The sequence below is a fragment of the Cavia porcellus genome, unplaced genomic scaffold, assembly GCF_034190915.1.
Source record: "Cavia porcellus strain 051 isolate PalLab524CR breed Dunkin Hartley unplaced genomic scaffold, mCavPor4.1 scaffold_24, whole genome shotgun sequence".
NCBI classification, from domain to species: Eukaryota; Metazoa; Chordata; class Mammalia; order Rodentia; family Caviidae; genus Cavia; species Cavia porcellus.
Genome location: NW_026947507.1, coordinates 29,862,320 through 29,881,329, shown reverse-complemented (window position 1 = coordinate 29,881,329; position 19,010 = coordinate 29,862,320). Strand labels below are relative to the sequence as shown.

At 41.4% G+C, this 19,010-nt stretch overlaps 1 protein-coding gene across 1 annotated transcript; it reads left to right on the top strand.

Annotated features, from left to right (window-relative positions):
- The first annotated feature begins 4,941 nt into the window (after positions 1–4,941).
- Positions 4,942–18,593, top strand: Msmo1 (methylsterol monooxygenase 1). The gene is made up of 6 exons (XM_003479327.5): positions 4,942–5,103; positions 11,041–11,326; positions 12,604–12,752; positions 14,429–14,555; positions 16,188–16,342; positions 17,645–18,593. The coding sequence occupies exons 2-6, from the start codon at positions 11,072–11,074 to the stop codon at positions 17,838–17,840; spliced, it is 882 nt and encodes a 293-aa protein (XP_003479375.1). The 5' UTR covers positions 4,942–5,103; positions 11,041–11,071; the 3' UTR covers positions 17,841–18,593.
- Positions 18,594–19,010: the final 417 nt, after the last annotated feature.

Here is a 19,010-nt window from a genome sequence, read left to right as displayed (position 1 = left end):
GGCATGACAAGGGGGCAACACTTCATGGTGAAGGAAGACAGAAAAGCAAAAGAGCAAAAAATGGGGAAAAAGCCTCTTTCTGTCTCTTTTATTTTAGCCAGACTGCTGGAATTAGGGCACAGTCAATCAAATCAGTGGACTGAGCCAGCCATCACTCACTCTTAATCCCAGCATTGCACTATGAATCAATCACAAACTCTAAGTCCAGCTGCCTCCTAAAAGTCCTATCCAAAAGTGCATGAGGCTTTGGAGGACATCCAGACACAACCATAACATTCTAACTCCTGGTCCCCCAACGACTCTTGTACATTCCCTTACCCAAAAGGCATTTAATCTAAGTGTTGCCAAAGTCCTAACAGTTGCAGCACTGCTGAAAAGTTCAAGACCCAAGTCTCCTCTGAGAGTTAAGGCAAACTTTTAGCTGTGAGTTCCTATACAAATGAAAAGAAAGTTAAATACTTCCAACATTTAATGGCACAAGATAGACATTTCCATTACAAAAGTTGCAAATGGAAACACAAAGGAATGGGACTAAAGCAAGTCCAAAATCCAGCAGGGCAAACATTAAGTCCTGTTGTTCCATGTGAAGCATCCAAGGCAATCTGTGGTAAGATGCTATCTCAAAGGCTCTTGGGTGACGTTGCCCATATCACCTATACAGTGGTTATAGTTCCGATGGCTTCTTTCTTGGGTCTGCTGTGGTCTCTCCTAGTAGTTTTCCTCAGATTATCAATGTTCCTGGCTTCCCCAGACTTCTGGGGTTTCCACTGTTCGGCTTCACAGCTTCACACATGCACTGAAATATGATGGAAGCCTTCCTGACTCCACGACTCTTTCATTCTGCATGCATCTAAAGCAGTGCCATGTAGATGATGACAAAGTCTGCTGCCAGCTGGAGTAGTAGCCAGACTTCCTCTCTCAGTTATAGAGGTCAAGTACCTTGTTTGCTGAGCCCTCTAAATCCAGTTCTTTTTGTTATTGTTGGCATTGGGAATCAAACTCAGGATCTGATGCTTGCCAGCCAGAAACTGTGCCACTGAGCTAAATCCCTGGCCCTTGAATCCAATTCTGAGGAAACAAATCACCTAGGTCACTGCCATTCTATAACAAGGTGCTTTGACACTTTCTTCTCAAAGCAAATTCTTTCACTTTTGCAATTCTGAGGCTGTGAAGGGAGGAGTCCTGCTGCTTCTTGTGATGCCCTCAGGCCATCTTTTCTATTTTCCTGTTCTTTCTCAGCAGTCAAGATCTTCTCTGCTAGGGGCTGGGGATTTAGCTCAGTGGCATAAGCGCCTGCCTTGCAAGCAAGCAGTCGTGAGTTCAATCCCTGGTACCAATAAAAAGACAGGAAAAAAAAAAAAAAGATCTTCTCTGCTTTATCTTTGTGGTCCACAGATATACTATACAATGGCAAGCAGAAACACAGAAACGATGCTCAGGATTTGGAGGCAGATTTATTTACATCAGTGGGAACTGATCAGGCTCACTCCCAAAATTTCACTCCTGATCTCTGGTGGGTTAGGGCTTTATTGGGATAAGCAAGCAGGAAGCACAGAGGCAGAATGGCTTGTCAACTGGGAATTAGTATATACAGTGTGGCTATGCATCACAGTGACCAGCCATTTCTTTTTTTTTTTTTTAAATTTTATTTAAAAGGAAAAAGAGAAAAAACAAAACAAAACAAAGTGGTGTAAGGGTACACATAATACAGAACTACACAAAAAAAAAAAACATTAAGAAATCACCAGTTAATAGATTACATATTATCATCTTAGAGATAGTTGCTCAAGTCACAGTATCAAATCATACAAAGTGGACATTCAAACAGTGAGACTGCAAACAGTTGTGTTCAATGATCCAATCAAAAACATTAATATGGTCAGCTATTTAACACCCCTAAACACACTTGCTGTTGTATCTTTTAGAGCTCTTTTTTTCCCTCTCTTTTTTACAACAAAATTTACACATTTTGGGTTTTGTTACTCCTTAGTTCTTATTACTTTTTTGGGGGGGGAGAGAATAAAGTCAAATATGGCAAAACAAAGCTGTCAGTCAAAACCAAGGATAGACATAGCACATGATGTAAAAACAGAGTACAAGGTTATCAACAATGGTTACCATAATGTCTCTTGTTTCCTTAAAAAGAATTGTCTATCTCATTAGGTATTACAAAGTTGAACAAAACAGTAGAGAACAAGACCAATAAAACTTAAGCATTGTAAACATTACAGGATTTCCAAAGGAGACAATAGTCAAACCAGAATGGGCATCTTAGTGAATCTTATTGCCTTCAAAGTATTTCTAAGAGACCAGAAGCAGCTGGAAATGGAACAGGAACTATTACCTGGGCAACTAACAATGAAATATACTTGCTGGTGTGGGGGTGGGGGAGGTGGCACATTTTCTGCTACAACTAAAACTTCTTTTCTGACTAACATCACAGTGTTTTAAATCAGTCTATAGCTGGGACCCACGCCATGCTGAGACCTGGAGCACTAGGAAACCAAGCAACCCCTCCCGCTCTGCCTGTTTCATTTTGTTGAACTTCAATATACATGAAAATATGGTCAACTATTTTGAAGAAAACGAGAGACTCTACGACAGCCATTCCTCATTCTGTTCGGATCAGTTTTATACTATGTTGTTTTATATAGATTCTCTGTATTCGAAGACATGGACAACTATTTGGAAGAAAACAAGAGACAATATAATAGACAGTGAAGATCTCAGGTCCTAGCTTTGAAATTTATATCTCTTACATTGCTTTCTTATGTCCTATTTTGTTTTGTTATGTTTAGTTTTACCCCTTTTAAAACAAAAATTAAAAAAAATCAGTTACAGGGCTCTTTGCTCTTGATTCTCAACATAAATCTGGCTAAAAGCCCCCAGCAGTAGCCATGCAACTGCCTCAACATTCGACTGTCTTGCAATGTAAATTTATTAGCTTTAAAAGTCTTTTGTTGGACTTTTTAGGTCTTCTACATAAAGAATCATATTATCTGCTAATAAGGGTAACTTGACTTCTATCCTATACATATGCCTTCTATTTCTTTCTCTTGCTTGAGTGCTCAGTTTTGAGAACTATATTAAATAGAATGCTGACAGTGGCCATTCTTCTTTTTCCTGACTTTAGAGGGACTGCTTTCAGCTTTTCCCCATGTAACAAGATGTCAGAGTAGGTTTGTCTTAAATAGCTCTTATCAGATTGAGATATGATCCATCTATACCTATTTTATTGAGTTGTTATTGTGAAAGGACATTGGACTTTTTCAAAAGCATTTTCTATATCTTTTGAGATAATCATATGATTTTTATCCTTGCCTCTATTTATGTGCTGTATTACATTTATTGATTTTCATATGTTGAACCACCTTTGCATTCCTGGGATGAAGCATACTTGCTCATGAAGTCTGATATTAGTAGTTTGCTGCATAGTTTGGTGGTATCTTGTTGAGGATCTTTTTAGATCTGTTTAATTAATGAGCTTGGCCTATAGTTTCCTTTTTCTAGTTGGGTCCTTTTCTGGTTTTAGAGTTAAGATGATGGTAGCTTTGAACTACCATTATTTAGGTTGGTAGTTATTTTTGCTGTTTTCTGAGCCTACCCCTTCTTCAATACAGGAAAATGAATTAATTTAACTGCTAGATCTGTTTCTGTATAGCTCTAAATCCCCAAGGACTAATTTGTTCCCTTGACACACATATATACATGCTCTGATTTAGAGAATCTATCTTTGCTAGAATTATAAGTCAGAAATAACAACCAACATTTACTAAGCACTTCTTTGGTGCCAGGTACTGTAGTTATCTATGAGCCAGCACCCTAAATGACAAGCCCTCTAAGTCTGACCCGCATAGTGCACGCTTTTACTGCTACTGGACAGTGAGAAAGTTTGGGCAGTGAGAAAGGTGCGAGTTTAAGGCTGCGGTGTTTTCACAACTACACCCAGGATTAGTACACCCTGGAACACAGTGGGAGGAGATGACAGGGAATTGAGCAAGTGTTCTGCTGCTGGCTGCAGGACACCTGGGCGGCCTCAGCTCACTGCTTTGAAATGGCGAACATTTTAATCTGTAATGAACTAATTGGAACTCATAGCAACTTAATTTCAATCGTGTAAAAACTTAGTGCCAGTAATATGTTTAACAGCAAGGCTTGTTCAGCCCATGTTTGGCTTAGGTCAAGGCCAGCCCCTCCGGAGAGCAGCTCCCTCCTGTGGTGGGTGCTGTCCCTTTTCCTGAATCTTTCTGGTTCAGTATTTTTTTTTTTTTATACATTTTTCTTAATCTTTTTTTTTTTAATCGGTACTGGGGATCAAACTCACAACCACCTGCTTGCAAGGCAGGCTCTTATGCCGCTGAGCTAAATCCCCAGCCCCTTTTTCCTGAATCTTTCTAAGCCTCCTTACTCATCTGTAACGTGAAGGTGATCGCAACTACTTCTCTGGGGTATTTCAGGGTTTATATCGCATTTTAAATTCTCAGCCGTCTATGTACAAGGCTATTGGGCCAGGGGAAACAGGGAAATAAAAAAAGACCCAAATCTAGGGTACGCCACAGGAAGGCGAGATTGTAACCAAAGCATCAGACTTTAAAACTCATTTCAACCCTCTTCTTCCCGGATTTGGGGACTTTTCGCTCTGCCAGGAAGGCTGCGCGGTCCTCTTTCCCTCACTGCGCAGACGCCGTTTGAAAACAGGAGGTGAAGGGGTTGCAGTTGCCAAGGTGACGCCGAGCTGCCGCGAGGAGCGGGACCTTTCCCGCCCCATCACGCCGTCACGCGTTCTCACGCTTCCCCGCCTCCGACCTCGCGGCGGCGCCGATCACTGGCTGAACTCCCAAGTCTCACTATCCTCACTCCATCCGCGGAACCAATGGCTGAGACCACCAGGGATTCGTTGACGTGAGTCACACGCTGCCGGAGATGGCACGGTCCAATCAGTGAGCCGAGGAGGTTGGGCAGTAGCCTCTGCAGACCAATAACAGCAGGAGGGAGGGCCCTGCCCTCCAGACTCCGCCCGCGCCCCAGAGGTGGGTTCCTAGGCCGCCGCCGCACCTGGCGGAGTCCGGGTGGCTTCCTGGCAGTGTTCTCGCGGCGCCGCAGGTGAGCCACGCGGGAGGGCGACTCGCGGAGTGGGCGGGCCCCGACCCGGGATGCAGAGGAGAGGGAGCGCGTCCAGTCGGGGAAGGAGTGCAGGGTGGGTCGGGGCTCGGTAGGTTCCTCGTGTGCGTACGTGTGTGCGTGGTGGGGCAATTGCGGAAGACCCCGGCTTCGGGGAGATGGGAACGCGAACGCAGAGTGATGATCCGGTGGAGCCGGGCTGGGGCCTGCTTCTTGCCGCTTTAAAAGGTTCACAGTCGAGCCGGTTGTGTTGCCCACAGCAGCACTCGGGAGGCTGAGGCAGGAGGATCAAATTCAAGGCCAGCCTGGGCTATATAGCGAGACCCTGTCTCAGAATAAAATAAAGTAAAATAAAATAAAATATGTCCGACGGTAAGAATGTGAGAGGTGAGGAACTTGCGTTTTTTTCTGTGAGAGAGGTGCCCGCCAGCCTCGGATGAGTGTTTTAACTGATGTTTAGATGGAGTTTAAGAAGGCCAAGCTTGGAGGCAGGGCATCTCTGGCAGAGGGCTCATGAAGACCTGTGCTAAAAGACACTACTTGAGTGCTAAACTTCCAGGAGCCTGGGAGACCCAAGTTTCTGTTTGTAGATGAGCAGTCCAGCGGGTTTCGTAAGAGGAGAGATTCACCCTTCGACTTTCCAAGACCTCCTTCGCCTTTGAAGCCTGCATTTGTCTTTGTCAAGTTGACAAACCTGTGTCCTTTCCTCCCCATCCCTACCCCACCTTGGGACGGGATCTCGCTGTGTAGTTCAGGCTGGCTTTGGACTCACTGTGTAGCCCAGAGTGGCCTGGAACTGAAGAGAGGCGCCACACCTGGCTCCCTCCCCCGCCATGGCATTAGAAGTATTACGTGACACAAGGTAACACTTGAAGGCTGACACACACTGGTGGAGCCGGGGAGGGACCTACAACCTCCTGCCCCAGGTGACTTAGTGGGCAGCCTTGTGGCTCACCAGGTAGACAGTGAAGGAAGTGTTTGCGTGGGACAGAGAAACAGTTGGTGCCCTCCTGGGTAAGTCTCCTCTGCCATCTCTGAACTCAGCCAGAGGCCAGCATCTTTTTGGAAAATAACAACCTAGACTTCTGGATAGAGAAGTGGAGACAGCCAAGCTCAGTGTCTGTTTTTATTTTTGTTTGTTTTGAGACAGGATTTTGCTGTGTAGTCCAGGCTGATCCCCAGCTCACTATGTAGCCCAGGCTGGCCTTGAATTTGTGGTGATCCTCCCGCCAGCCTTCCAGTGCTGGAATTACAGATCCACACCACCAAGCCCGGCTCAGCATCTGCCTTTAAAATGGAGTGGTTGAGAAAGGAAGGCAACCTGTGAACTTTGCAGCCTCAGTTCTGAAGTTCACGAGGGCTTCCTGAGTCAGCCAGAGGTAGGAGGACCTCAAGCTCAAGGCCAGCCTGGGTGGTGGTGACTTAAAAATCGAAGGAGGCCAGTGGGGGATAGATGCTGTATTCTTTTTCATCTCTTGGTAAAGTCTTTGGATCTGGTGCTCCCTCTACTCAAAAGAGCTACTTTGTGCCACCCAGATCACACTCAGGTTCCAGGCCTCAGCACTAGAAACTTTCCTGCTCGGTGGCCTCACGACACTAGCATTCTTCCCCATTTGGTTCTCAGTACATCACTTTTTTTTTTGCGATGCCGGGCATTAAACTTACGACCTCCCACTTGCCAGGCAAGCACTTATGCCGCTGAGCTAAATCCCCAGCCCCATCACTTTTTTTTAAAGGCATTTACTTAATTTTATTGCTATGTTTTAGGTATACATAATAGTCATTCATTGTAAGAAATGTATACCTGTACATACGTCGTTTTTTCAATTTCTCTCCTCCCTTCAACTCTTTAGTTTTTATTTTGAGACAAAATTTCACAATGTAGTTCAGGCTAGTTTTGAACTCACTACATAATCCAGGCTGGCCTCGAATTTGTGGCGATCCTTCTGTCTCAGCTTCGTGAGTGCTGGGATTACAATGTGCACTGCCACACCTGGCTTCCCCTCCTCATTTACTAGAGCTTTGTTTCTAGTTTTCCTCCTACTATTCTTTCTTTTTCTTTTTTTGAATCGGTACTGGGGATTGAACTCACGACCGCCTGCTTGCAAGCAGGTGCTTATGCTGCTGAGCTAAATCCCCAGCCCCTATTATTTCTTTTTCTTATCCCTTCTTTCATCCCCCTCCCCATTCTCCTTTGTTCCCTTTCTCATTTGAACATTCTCTTCCCATTTCCCAATATTTATTATGTATTTTGGTCCACATTTTCAGTTTTGGTTTCTTACACTAGAGAAGCTATGTAATATTTGAACATGAGTATCTGCTTGCTTTCATCTACAAATACTGTCTCAGGTTGTGTCCATTTAGCTATAAATGTCTTAAGTTTGTCCTTATCTATGGCAGAGTAATATTCCATTGTGTATTAAACACCACATGTTTATCCATTCCTTGGCTGATGGGCATTTGGGTTGTTTCCAAGGTTTAGCTGTTATAGACTGTCCCTCTAAACACAAGTGAATATGTTACTGTGATTTTTTTTTTTAATTCTTTGGGAAGATGCATTCCTGTTTTGATGGTCTGGGTGTCGCAGTCTTCAGCAGTGTCAAGAGCTCCACCAGCCTGGAGTCTGCGCACAGTTCACGTTGAGAGCTCTCAGTGGGGACAGGAGAATGCCAGGAGCTGTGAGAGAAAGACTGCGTCTCCCACACTGGTCAAGGAAAATAAACTCCAGCTAGGAGATCTTTAGTGGTTTTATTTGAGCAATGAAAATAGAAAGCAGATTGCAATTGTTAGAAAGTGGGGAGAAAAAGAAGACAGCTCTCATAGAATATTTTTTGAGTTAACCATCCAGAAGGTTTCCCTCTATGATTTCTATTGCATGTTTATTATTTAAAAGAACGGTGCAGCTTAGTGGGTGAGTGCGTGAGCTTTCCTCTTTGCACCCCGGCTTTGGGTAGGTTACCTAGTTAAGCTTCGTTTCCCATCTGTAAAGCGAGGGCTGGGATGGTTCCTGCTTGTTCGGTTTTAATAATAAAGGTGCTATTTAAACCACAGAGCTCATTGCCACTGTAGAACACAGAGAATAGCGCAGGGCATGCTTGGTAATTGTTGGCTCTGTGTAGCAGCTCTGCTGGGTCCTGTGCCGAGTGCTTTGTAAACATTTTCTCTTGGACTCTGTAGAAGAGTGAACCGTGTTTATTGTTGCAGATTACCACAGCTCAAAGAGGTTACATAACTTGCACAAGGTCACGCAGCTGGTCAGAGGGATTGGCTCAGCAGCACCGTCCAGTTTGGTAATAACGTGCGCCGGGCCCAGTGATGCACACCTATAAACCCTGCGCTCCGGGAACCTGAGGCAGAAAGATCTCAAATTCAAGCCCAACCTGGGCAAGTTAGTGAATTAGTGAGACCCTGTCTCAAACTACAAAAGAGCTGAGTTTGTAGCCTAGTGTGAAGCCTTGGACTTAGTTGCTAGTACTAGAAGGAAAAAAATAGTGACCTCGAGAAAAGTGGAGGTTGGAATGATTTGTCTTATTTTGCAACTCAGGTCTTTGGAGATTGCATCTCACTCCATAGTTTAGGTTGGTTGTGAACTGTAGCCCAGGCTAGAGTCTCATCTCCCTTTTTGATATAGCGTGCTGAGGGCTAAGCATGGAAGCCTGCAACTAATCTGCCTAGAGCCCCCTGATTTCGCCTCCCACAGGCTAGCAACACAGGTGTGCCCCCTCCACTTGGGTTTATTTTGCAACTTTAAGATTTGGAGCTGAGTGTGGTGGGGAGGGGAGCAAACAAGCCATGCAGGCTGTCTCCTTCCTCTTCCTCCCCCACTTCTCTGACCAGCTCTCCCTGTCTGATTGAGGCTGGCCTTGAGCGCATTTTGTTACTCTGGCTGCCTGAAACTCAGTGATCCTCCTGCCTCAGCCTCTCACGTGCCCGGATTGTAAGTGTGTGTTACCGTGCTTGACTGTCCAGGCTTTATTTAGGGCTCTCCTTTGAGAAAGAAGTTTGTGGATTTAAAGAGAAAATGCAGCAGGGGCTGGGAGCAGTGGTGGAGGTAAGGGCAACTTTTCTCAGGAATGGAAGACTTGTTTGTTTTGAGATGAGGTCTCATTCTGTAGTCCAGGCTGGCCTCGAAAATGATGAGCTGCCTCAGTCCTGCTGCTCCTAGGATTGCAGCTGTGGTCTGCGACGCCTACCTGGAATGTGGTCTGTTTTCCCGCCATCTTGAACCATAGTGACTATCCCACACGGCAGCATGTGCTACCTGCGGACACCAACCCGTGCCACGCGATGGGACAGCCACCAACTTAGTGAATCAAATCTAGGTTCAATGTTGAGCTTATGGAGAAATTTGGATCTGTTCTCATCCAATTTCGGTTTTTGAAATTTCAGAATCATGGAAAGAATTAAGTTCTCGAACTGAGGCACCACTGTGTTCTGCTACTTGAGATTGTTATTTGGAGTAACACTGTAGCTTAGACATTTTCTGTAGAGAATATATAGCTTTTCCTTATGTTTTCTGTTTTTTGTGGAACCAGAGGTCTCTCGGGGTCTTTACGACTTTCCCAGCCTTTCAGTTTTGAGATGGGATCTTGCAGAGTTTTTCAAGTTGGCCATGGACTTGCAGTCCTCCTGCCTCAGCCTCCTGAGCATCTGGAATTACTTGCATGCCTGACTTCCTCTTTTTTTTTTAAATTACTTTTAGGGTACTGGGGAATTGAACTCAGGACCTTGCGTTTACCAGGCTGGTGCCATGCTGCTGAGCTGCACCCCCGGCCCCTCATTCTTTAAGTGACTATATACTTGTCTATGGAAGGACTTAACAGGACTGATATAATTCATCTGGTTGATTTACATTTTGCTATGCTTGTTTTCCTTTCTTTGTGCTATTAGAAGCATTCCAGTGAGAAAATTTCTGGGTCCAATTGCTGGGTTTGGGTTGTGATAGATATTGCTGATTTTGCCTCAAATGATAAATGAGTTTATTGACCTTTTTTGGGGGGGTACCAGGAATCGTGCTTGTCAGGTAGGTGCTGTGCTGCTGAGCTATTTCCCCACCCAATAAGTAACTTTATTCCCCTCCTTGCTGCCTGCGTGAGGTGATACCTGTCTGTACTCGGCCTCCCCTGTGCATACCCTCGCCTGCGGGGGCCTGGGCACTGTTCCACCTTTCATGCTTCCTCAGGCAAAAAGCACCCTGGATGTGTATTAAGAGACCATTTGCCTTTATTTTTCTGTGAATTGTCTGTTTCAGTTTCTGTTGGGTTTTAGTCTTTTTCTAAAGCACACTTTGTGGCTCTTTATTCTGTGTTGAAATATTTTTTCCCAGTTTCTTACTTGATTTCTGGTTTTATTTAGGACTTTTTATTCCTCCATTGGAAGTATTTAGTTTTTATAAATACTGTTGGCAGGCTTTTCCTTGATTGTTAAATGCTTAAATACAACTATTCCTCATTGAAATTAGAAGTTTTTTCATGGTGACCACACACTAAGAGATCTCTTGCTTGAAATCCCTTTTCTCCTGTTGCCTGCTTGTACCACAGCATGTGGATTTCAAAGCATTGCCTGCAGATGGAGATGCTGACATCCGGTAGGTTTACTAATCTCATTTTTAGAACCCGAGAAGTTGGGATTTGTTTAGTAAGTGTCAGTTTCACTGTCAGTTTTACTTCAGCTGTCACTACATATATATTTAAAACTTCTTTTTGGAGCCTGGCATGGTGAGGCATGCCTGTAACCCCAGCACTCAGGAGGCTGAGGCAGGAGGATCACCATGAATTTGAGGCCAGCCTGGGCTCCATCATTGAATTCAAGACCAGATTGAACTATAATAAGACCCTGAGTCAAAAACCAAAACAAAAGACTACCCCTGACTACTTCTGAATTTTATTGTTGAGTATGTCTGTTTATTTATTTTTACAGAATTAGAAAGCTGCCTGTGGAGATTTAAGAAATGGCAACTAATGAAAGTGCTGGCATCTTCAGCTCCGCCTCCTTGGCTGTGGAGTACATAGATTCGCTTCTGCCTGAGAACCCTCTGCAAGAACCATTTAAAAATGCTTGGAACTCCATGTTAAATAACTACACAAAGTTCCAGATTGCAACGTGGGGCTCCCTCATAGTTCACGAAGGCATTTATTTCTTACTGTGTATGCCTGGATTTTTATTTCAGTTTATACCTTATATGAAAAAGTACAAGATCCAAAAGGTGAGTGTGAGGGACTCGAATCCAGGCATTATGCTGGGTATGCCTGAGTATTTTAAAGACAAATGTAGCTTTGATGTAAGGGGCGTGGATTTGTTGTTCACTGGCTTTATAATTGACATACATGGGAAACAGTACAGTGTATGTTTCAATTGGTTATAATTGGTTAGACACTGTAATTTCTGTAGCTCCCTGGGTCTCAGATTCTAGAGAGGAAATTCAAGTGCCATTGTCAACTCCAAGCTGCAAGTTTAGTTAATTTTGTCCTCTATCACAGGTTTGGAGGAATGAGATTCAATAAGGCCCAAGAGTAGAAATACAAGGGCAGTCGAATTGTACTGTATCTTATCTACCTTCTCACTTGATCATTGAGAAAACTTGTGTCACTGAGTGGTGGGTGTTGGCAGTGTGGTTTTAGAACCCTGATCCCTTACTTCAGGGCTTTTTCTATTTTGGCCAGGAAGGTATCTCTTGATGAATTTTAAAAGCAGAACTACATCAAGAGACCTAAATTTCAGTCCAACATCGTGGTTTTTTTTACCAAAACTACTTTTTCTCATGTAGGCAGCCTTTTAGATTGAATAATTTAGTGGTTTTAATAATGGCTTGCAGAGCAATTTGGTATCCTTATGAGCTTTTATAAATATTTCCTAAATTGGCCTCACTTTTCTTATTTTGAATTTGAATTTCATCACAAGAGCACATTTCTGAAGTTTCTTTAGACTCCCAGAGTTTATAATTGGGGTTTTTTTTTTTTTTTGTCTTTTTCATTTTTATCGGTACCGGGTATCGAACTCATGACCACCTGCTTACAAGGCAGGTGTTTATGCCGCTGAGCTAAATCCCCAGCCCCTATAATTGGGTTTTTTGTTGTACATGAATAAGATACTTATTTCTTAGAAGAAAAACTACTGAAGCATCGATTTGCTTGAGTAGAAGTTTCCCATGCTGTATGTATACACGGAAAGTTGGGGGTCACCCAGCTGTAATCTTAGCTTAACACCGGCGGGGGTGGGGGGCTTGGTTAGCATTTGCTGTTCTTTGTTTTAGCCCCTTGTGACTAGGTTTGTCTGTTTACAGTTTTGTACTTGTTTAGTTAAAGTGGGGATACTTTAGTTGTCAAGAGCCTTAGCCACTGTAATATAAAACTAATAATGCAGAATTAAAGTCTGTTACGAACTTTGGAGAAAAAATTAGAAATTTCAGTTTGTACTTCTAGCTATCATGCTGTATTCTTGAGAACAGAGACTAATGTTAAATGTTGTGATTTTTCTCAATAGGATAAACCAGAATCATTGGAAGGCCAGTGGAAATGTTTTAAAGTGCTTCTCTTTAATCATTTCTGTATCCAGCTGCCTTTGATTTGTGGAACCTATTATTTTACAGAATATTTCAACATTCCTTATGATTGGGAGTCAATGCCGAGATGGTATGTAGAGAAAAACTTGATTTTTATATTCAGTCACGCATTGAATTATGCCTTCTTTCTTCTTTTGGTTAATTATTGCTTTAAACTTTAGGCGTAAATAAATTAGAAAAGTGAACCATAGCACAAACTTAAAATGTTCTTGTTTTTTTCCCCCTATATTTTATTATAGTGTTTCATTGGAATAGTAAAATCAGAAGCTTTCTGATTGTATAGAAATTTGCCTGGTTATACTAAGGAGAAACGTACATTTAAGTCCAAATTAAAAACATGAGTGAATAGATTACATGGTTTCTAAAATTGTATCCATAGTTCATACAGAAATACATACACATAACCTGAGTTTAATTACTATATTTTTGCTCAGGTAATATTTAAATTCAACTGTTTGTCTTTGACAGAATTAAATACAGATACATAGCTACCCCTCCATATTTATGCCTTCTGTGTTCCTGAATTCACCCAGCTGTGGACTAAAAATTCTTTTTGTTTTATAGTCGGGGAGTTGTTCATTTGTTGTTTTTTTTTTTGTCTTTTTCCTTTTTATCGGTACCGGGGATCGGGTTCATTTGTTTTTGAGAAAGAGTCTTACTGAGCAGTTCATGCTGGCTTTTAACTTACTGTGTAACCCAGTCTGGCCTTGAACTCACAGCAATACTCCTGCCTCAACCTCCCTCCTGAGTGTTTGAATTACAAGTGTGCACTGCCATGCGTGACAGATTAAAAAGGTTTTTTTTAAAAGAAAATAAAATCATGTCTTTACAGAACATTTATGTAGCAATTATATTAAGTATTATAAGTATTCTAAAATGATCTAAATATATGGGAGGATGTGTTAGATTTTAACAAATCTACACCTTTATAGAAGGGGCTTGAGCATGTGTGGAGTTTGATATCCATGAGGGAGTCCTGAATTCAGCCCCTTTGCAAATGCCGAGGGATAACTGTACACTTTTTCCAATAATGGCTATTTATCATGTAAAAGAATTTTTGATTATTTTTTCATTTGAATGTAAATCATTTTTTGCCATTTCAATTAATTTTTTTGGTCTTATAACTAGACAGGAAATGTAAAAATGCCTTCTCTAGTAGAAAAGTAGTTGTAAATAGGCACAGAAATGCACACCTATAACACCTATAATTAAAAAATTAAAATTAAATCTCAAAGTTTTTTGAAAGGATTAAGGATATAAGTTAGTGGAAGAGCTCTTACCTAGCATATTTGAAGATCTGAGTTTAGTTCCTCATGTCACAAAAAATAAAAGGTGGTGTCAGTTTAACTATTCTTAATCTTCAATTCTTTTTTTGTTTGTTTGTTTTTTGGTGCCAGGGATTGAACTCATGAGCTCAAGTTTGCCAAGCAGGCACTTACACTACTGAGCTAAACCCCCGTCCCCAATCTTAAGTTCTTCATCAACATTACTGTCTGGGAATTTTAGATTTTGTTTTATAATTATGGTTTGAAAACTGGTCTTTGACAAAATGAAATGGAAAGAAAGTAATAGTCCATCTATTTAGCTTTATTTCAGGCTATTTCTCATAGCTGTGTCTCGCAGTTTTCAGAATTTGTTGATTAATATATGCAGTTAGGTCAAGTTGATAACAAGGTGTTATGTAGAATCTTAAGCAGCAATCCTAAGTAAGTGTTCCTTTGTATTCATTGTAATTTCATCTTCAAGGTACGCACTTTTGGCAAGATGCCTGGGCTGTGCAGTTATCGAAGATACCTGGCACTATTTCTTGCATAGACTCTTACATCACAAAAGAATATATAAATATATTCATAAGGTTCATCATGAGTTCCAGGTATGTTCTAATTGTATTTAATACTTTTTCTGTTAAAGGCAAAGTATCTACTTCTATTGGTTGGCATTTTGAGTGGATACGATGGTGCACACCTGTAATCTCAGAGTTTGGGGAAGTTGAGGCAGGAAAATTCCAAGTTTGACATCAGTTTAAGCTACATAATGAGACCCTGTCTCAAAAAATAGCAGCAGCAAGGTTTCTCAATGATATTTTTGCTTTTCTTTTGGCATGATTATTAAGAACATTGGCATGATTATTAAGAAGATCTGAAAATTTTCTTCAACATCTAAATTTCTTGGTAAATTGAGACATGGAAGAAAAATATTACATGAAATAAGTAAGACTCAGTCCTGTGGCCAGATACTGACTGACACTGTCATATACCTGGCAGTTGATAGTGGCTATCCTAATGTTAGGGTCATTGAGGTGAGACTCCAGGACAATTAATATCTAAACCTGTTTATTGCAGAGCTGATTCCACAACAAAAAGTGATTTTTCTTTTTTTTTTAAAAGCAGAATCGCTTTGACGTAGCTTTGTCAGGGTGGCTGTGTTGGTACGTTTCTCATTCTCATGATTACCATAGTCACTCCTTACCTACAGGGAGACCGTCCAAGAGGCCCCTTGCTGGGTGATGCGATTCTGGATCTCCCAGACAGCTCGTGGGGTCAATGACTGATACATAGGTCGAGCATCACATGGAGACAGGGAACAAACCTATAGGTCGAGCATCACATGGAGACAGGGAACAAACCTATTGTGTATGTGTTGGGAAGCGATGGTACTGATCTCATTATAACTCGGTGCTGCACCATTTAACACTATGAATGGTTCATTTCTGGAATTTTTTTCCCTTTACTACTTTTGCACAGTAATTGACCCTGTGTAAATGAAACTTGGGAAAGCAGGACTGTGGATAAGGTTTTTACTGGACATGGTATGCTGTCAGGCACAGGTTTCTTGGGAGAACGAATGCATAAATAAAAAGTTAAATTTCATGTCAGTTGTTTAATATCTTTAACTTAAACCATTAAAGATAATGGTTAAGATTTTATGCCTATAAGAACAAAAAGATATTTATTGAGAGCTATTATTTATATGATCAGATATATTATCATTAATATAGAAATACAGCTTTATAAAACTACATGTATAAGTAGAAGAAATATGTTCTCCAGAGAAGCAGAATCAGTGTATGGAGGAAGGGATGGTGATTTAGTTTAGGAATTAACTCAGGAATGCTGGGGTTGGCAAGTCTGAAATCTGTAGGGCAAGCTGCAGGTTGGGGATTTGGGTGAGAATGGATACTGGGGGCATTGGGTCCATGCTCTGCAGGGAAATATCTCCAGAGTTTAGACGGGGTCCCTGTGTTGTAGTCTTGAGGATTCATGCTGCCCCAGGAAAACTGTCTCTTCTGTTAAGCTTCAGCTGGTTGAATGAAGCCCGGTGTCCTCTTGGAGGAAAGCTTCCTTCACCTGAGACTGCTCTTGGAAATACTAGCCACGTCTAAAGTGTAGCTTCACAGCAGCTTCCACACTGTTTGGCCACATGGCGGAGTACTGTCCATAGCCTCAGTTACACGTGAAATTAACCGTCACAGCTTATTAAGGGCTTCTTACTCTGTTTGGGCTAGGCTCCGTTTGGAATGGAAGCTGAATATGCACATCCTTTGGAAACCATAATCCTTGGGACTGGATTTTTCATTGGAATCTTGCTTTTGTGTGATCATGTAGTTCTCCTTTGGGCATGGGTGACTATCCGCCTGATAGAAACCATTGATGTCCACAGGTGAGTTATGTTCTGTTCACATGTGAGGTGTGATGCTGAGTATCTTCATTTTCATGGTCATAAGATTATCAGGGTTTCTGTGTAAACTAGTCTTGTGTTACTGTTTTTTTTAAAATAGAACATAATCATTTGATAAATTTTCAAATAACAGAATTATTTTTGTGTTCTAATCTCTTCTGTTATCATTTTTTATGGCAGAAGGGTACTGTGTAGGCAAATTACATATGCAGATCAGCAATTCTCTTTTTTTTTTTTTTTTGTCTTTTTCATTTTTATCGGTACCAGGGATTGAACTCACGACTGCCTGCTTGTAAGGCAGGTGCTTATGCCGCTGAGCTAAATCCCCAGCCCCTCAGCAATTCTTTTATCCTGTATGAAACCTTAAATCTAACTTGTATTTTGATAGCGCTATGTCTTGTACACACTAGGCAAGTGCTCTACACTGAGCTGCATCCCCAATTGTCAATCTGAAAATACATTGAGGCCTTCAGCTTTCATCGAGACCCTTCTCACTCTCCTCTGTCCAACATCAGTGAAAGTATTTGTGTGATGAAAGTCTTGCTTATAGTACAGATGTAATTCAGGGACTTCCTTTCTATTCATTAGCAGATGTTTTGTGTTAAATCATTTATGTTGAATACCTTTCTGCATGCTTAATATCTTAACTTCACGCTGTTTTAAAATTATGTGTTCATGGGCCAGAGATTTAGCTCAGTGGCTCAAGCGCTTGCCTGGTGGTAGCACAAGGTCATGAGTTTGATCCCTGGTACCAAAAAAAAAAAATAATAATTTGATTTGGGACTTACAACTATAGCTAGGAAATGCAGAATATCAAATTGTGTACATCTGAGTAGAAATAAAGGAAGATACTTTAAATGGACTCTTTGGAGTCATTTATATTTTCCCCACTATAGAAAGGGACATTTCTATGGCTTTGGTATTTCAATTAGTTTTCATTTAGTGCCAAATGTCACTTCAAAAAGTAAAAGAAGGTGCTACACAGTGATTCTGGGGCTTGACTTTTCTTTTAATATTTGGATGTTAATTTCATATAACTTTCCCCAAAAATGTAGGTAGTATTTAAACATTATTTACAGCTGTTACAGATTATAATAGGAAAGCTCCTCTAAAACCAAATGAGAGTAAGTTAAAAATGAATGTGTGATGATTTATAAGTTCTTTCTTTCTTTTTCTTTCTTGTAAACATGTCTTAATGAAGTGACGTAGACAAAACAGAATAGGCTGCTCATGAACATGTCAACTGTGGTTTCTATTAACATCTTTTCATTGCTTTGATTGCAGTGGTTACGATATTCCTCTCAACCCTTTAAATCTCATCCCCTTCTACGCTGGCTCCCGGCATCATGATTTCCACCACATGAACTTCATTGGAAACTATGCCTCCACGTTCACGTGGTGGGACAGGCTTTTTGGAACAGACTCTCAGTTTAATGCTTATAATGAAAAGATGAAGAAGTCTCAGAAAAAAGCTGAATAAATTTCTCTCTGACCTCTCCAGAGATCTACATTTTCCTAAATTGAAAATAGTAGCTAACATTGCTTCCGGGGAGCAGAAACAAGCATGTGTCTTGGCTGCTAAGTGATAAAAAGAACAATTAACAACCTTTAATTATCTTCCTAGTGGGAACTTTGTCTACTTCGCATACAAGTTCTGCATATGTACAAATAAATCAGTCTATATTTAAGTACGGTTTTCAATGGCTAACCGTAAGAAGAGGTTTTCAGTAATGAAAGAAGTATTCTCCTGTGCTCCTGTCCTCCTGTGCTACCAGAGACCTGAAGTTGACAGTGTCTTCCGACCTGTTAGATACATACTGTCATAATGGCATTGGCCTCACCTTTGAAACTTTTTTTAGAATTCATCTAAAATCAAAATAGGATGAACTGCAGTGGCAGTGACTGAAGCCAGCACAGCGGCAGCAGCCAGCCGCAGGACTCTTAACTCTGGCTGCAGCTTGCCAGGTGAGGGGGATGCTTCGGGAGTCATTTTGTATTGCAATGCAGTGTTGCTGTCTGTAAATTAGAACATTTCTGATACAATGTGAGTGGAATATTTTAGAAGCTTTTTCAAATTACTTGAATTTTTTAAAAAGTCAGCTTTATTCTGTTTACCCCTTCATTTTCGTATAGTAAGTTTTCTTTCTAATTAAATATGTATCTTGAAACTTTGTGAACTGACTCACTGTTATTTGCACTTTGAGCTATTGAAATAAATGGGATTTTTGTGCGACTTTTCTGGTTTCCGGTTTGGAATATTTGCCGTCACCTTTTCTTAGGAGGAATCCGAACTGGGTGTGGTGTCGTGCGCCTGTGATCCCAGCACTTGTTGAACTGCTGCTGCTGTCTGATGGCTTCCACTTGGTTTTTCTGTCGTGGGAAATCCCACTGGCTCAGTACAGTGGCTGATACGGAAGCAGTTTTTTGCTTTGAAATGTTTTCTCCACAGATGGAACAATATAGCTGAACTCTTTAGGGCTAATAGGATCTCCAATATCAAATCAAATACTGTAATTCTTACTAGTACTGGTATTTGTTGTTTTTAAAACTAACTGGGTGTGGCGGCACACACCTATAACCCCTGATACTTAGGAGGAAAGTTGAGGCAGAAAGATTGCAAGCTGGAGCCTAGCATGAGCAACATAGCAAG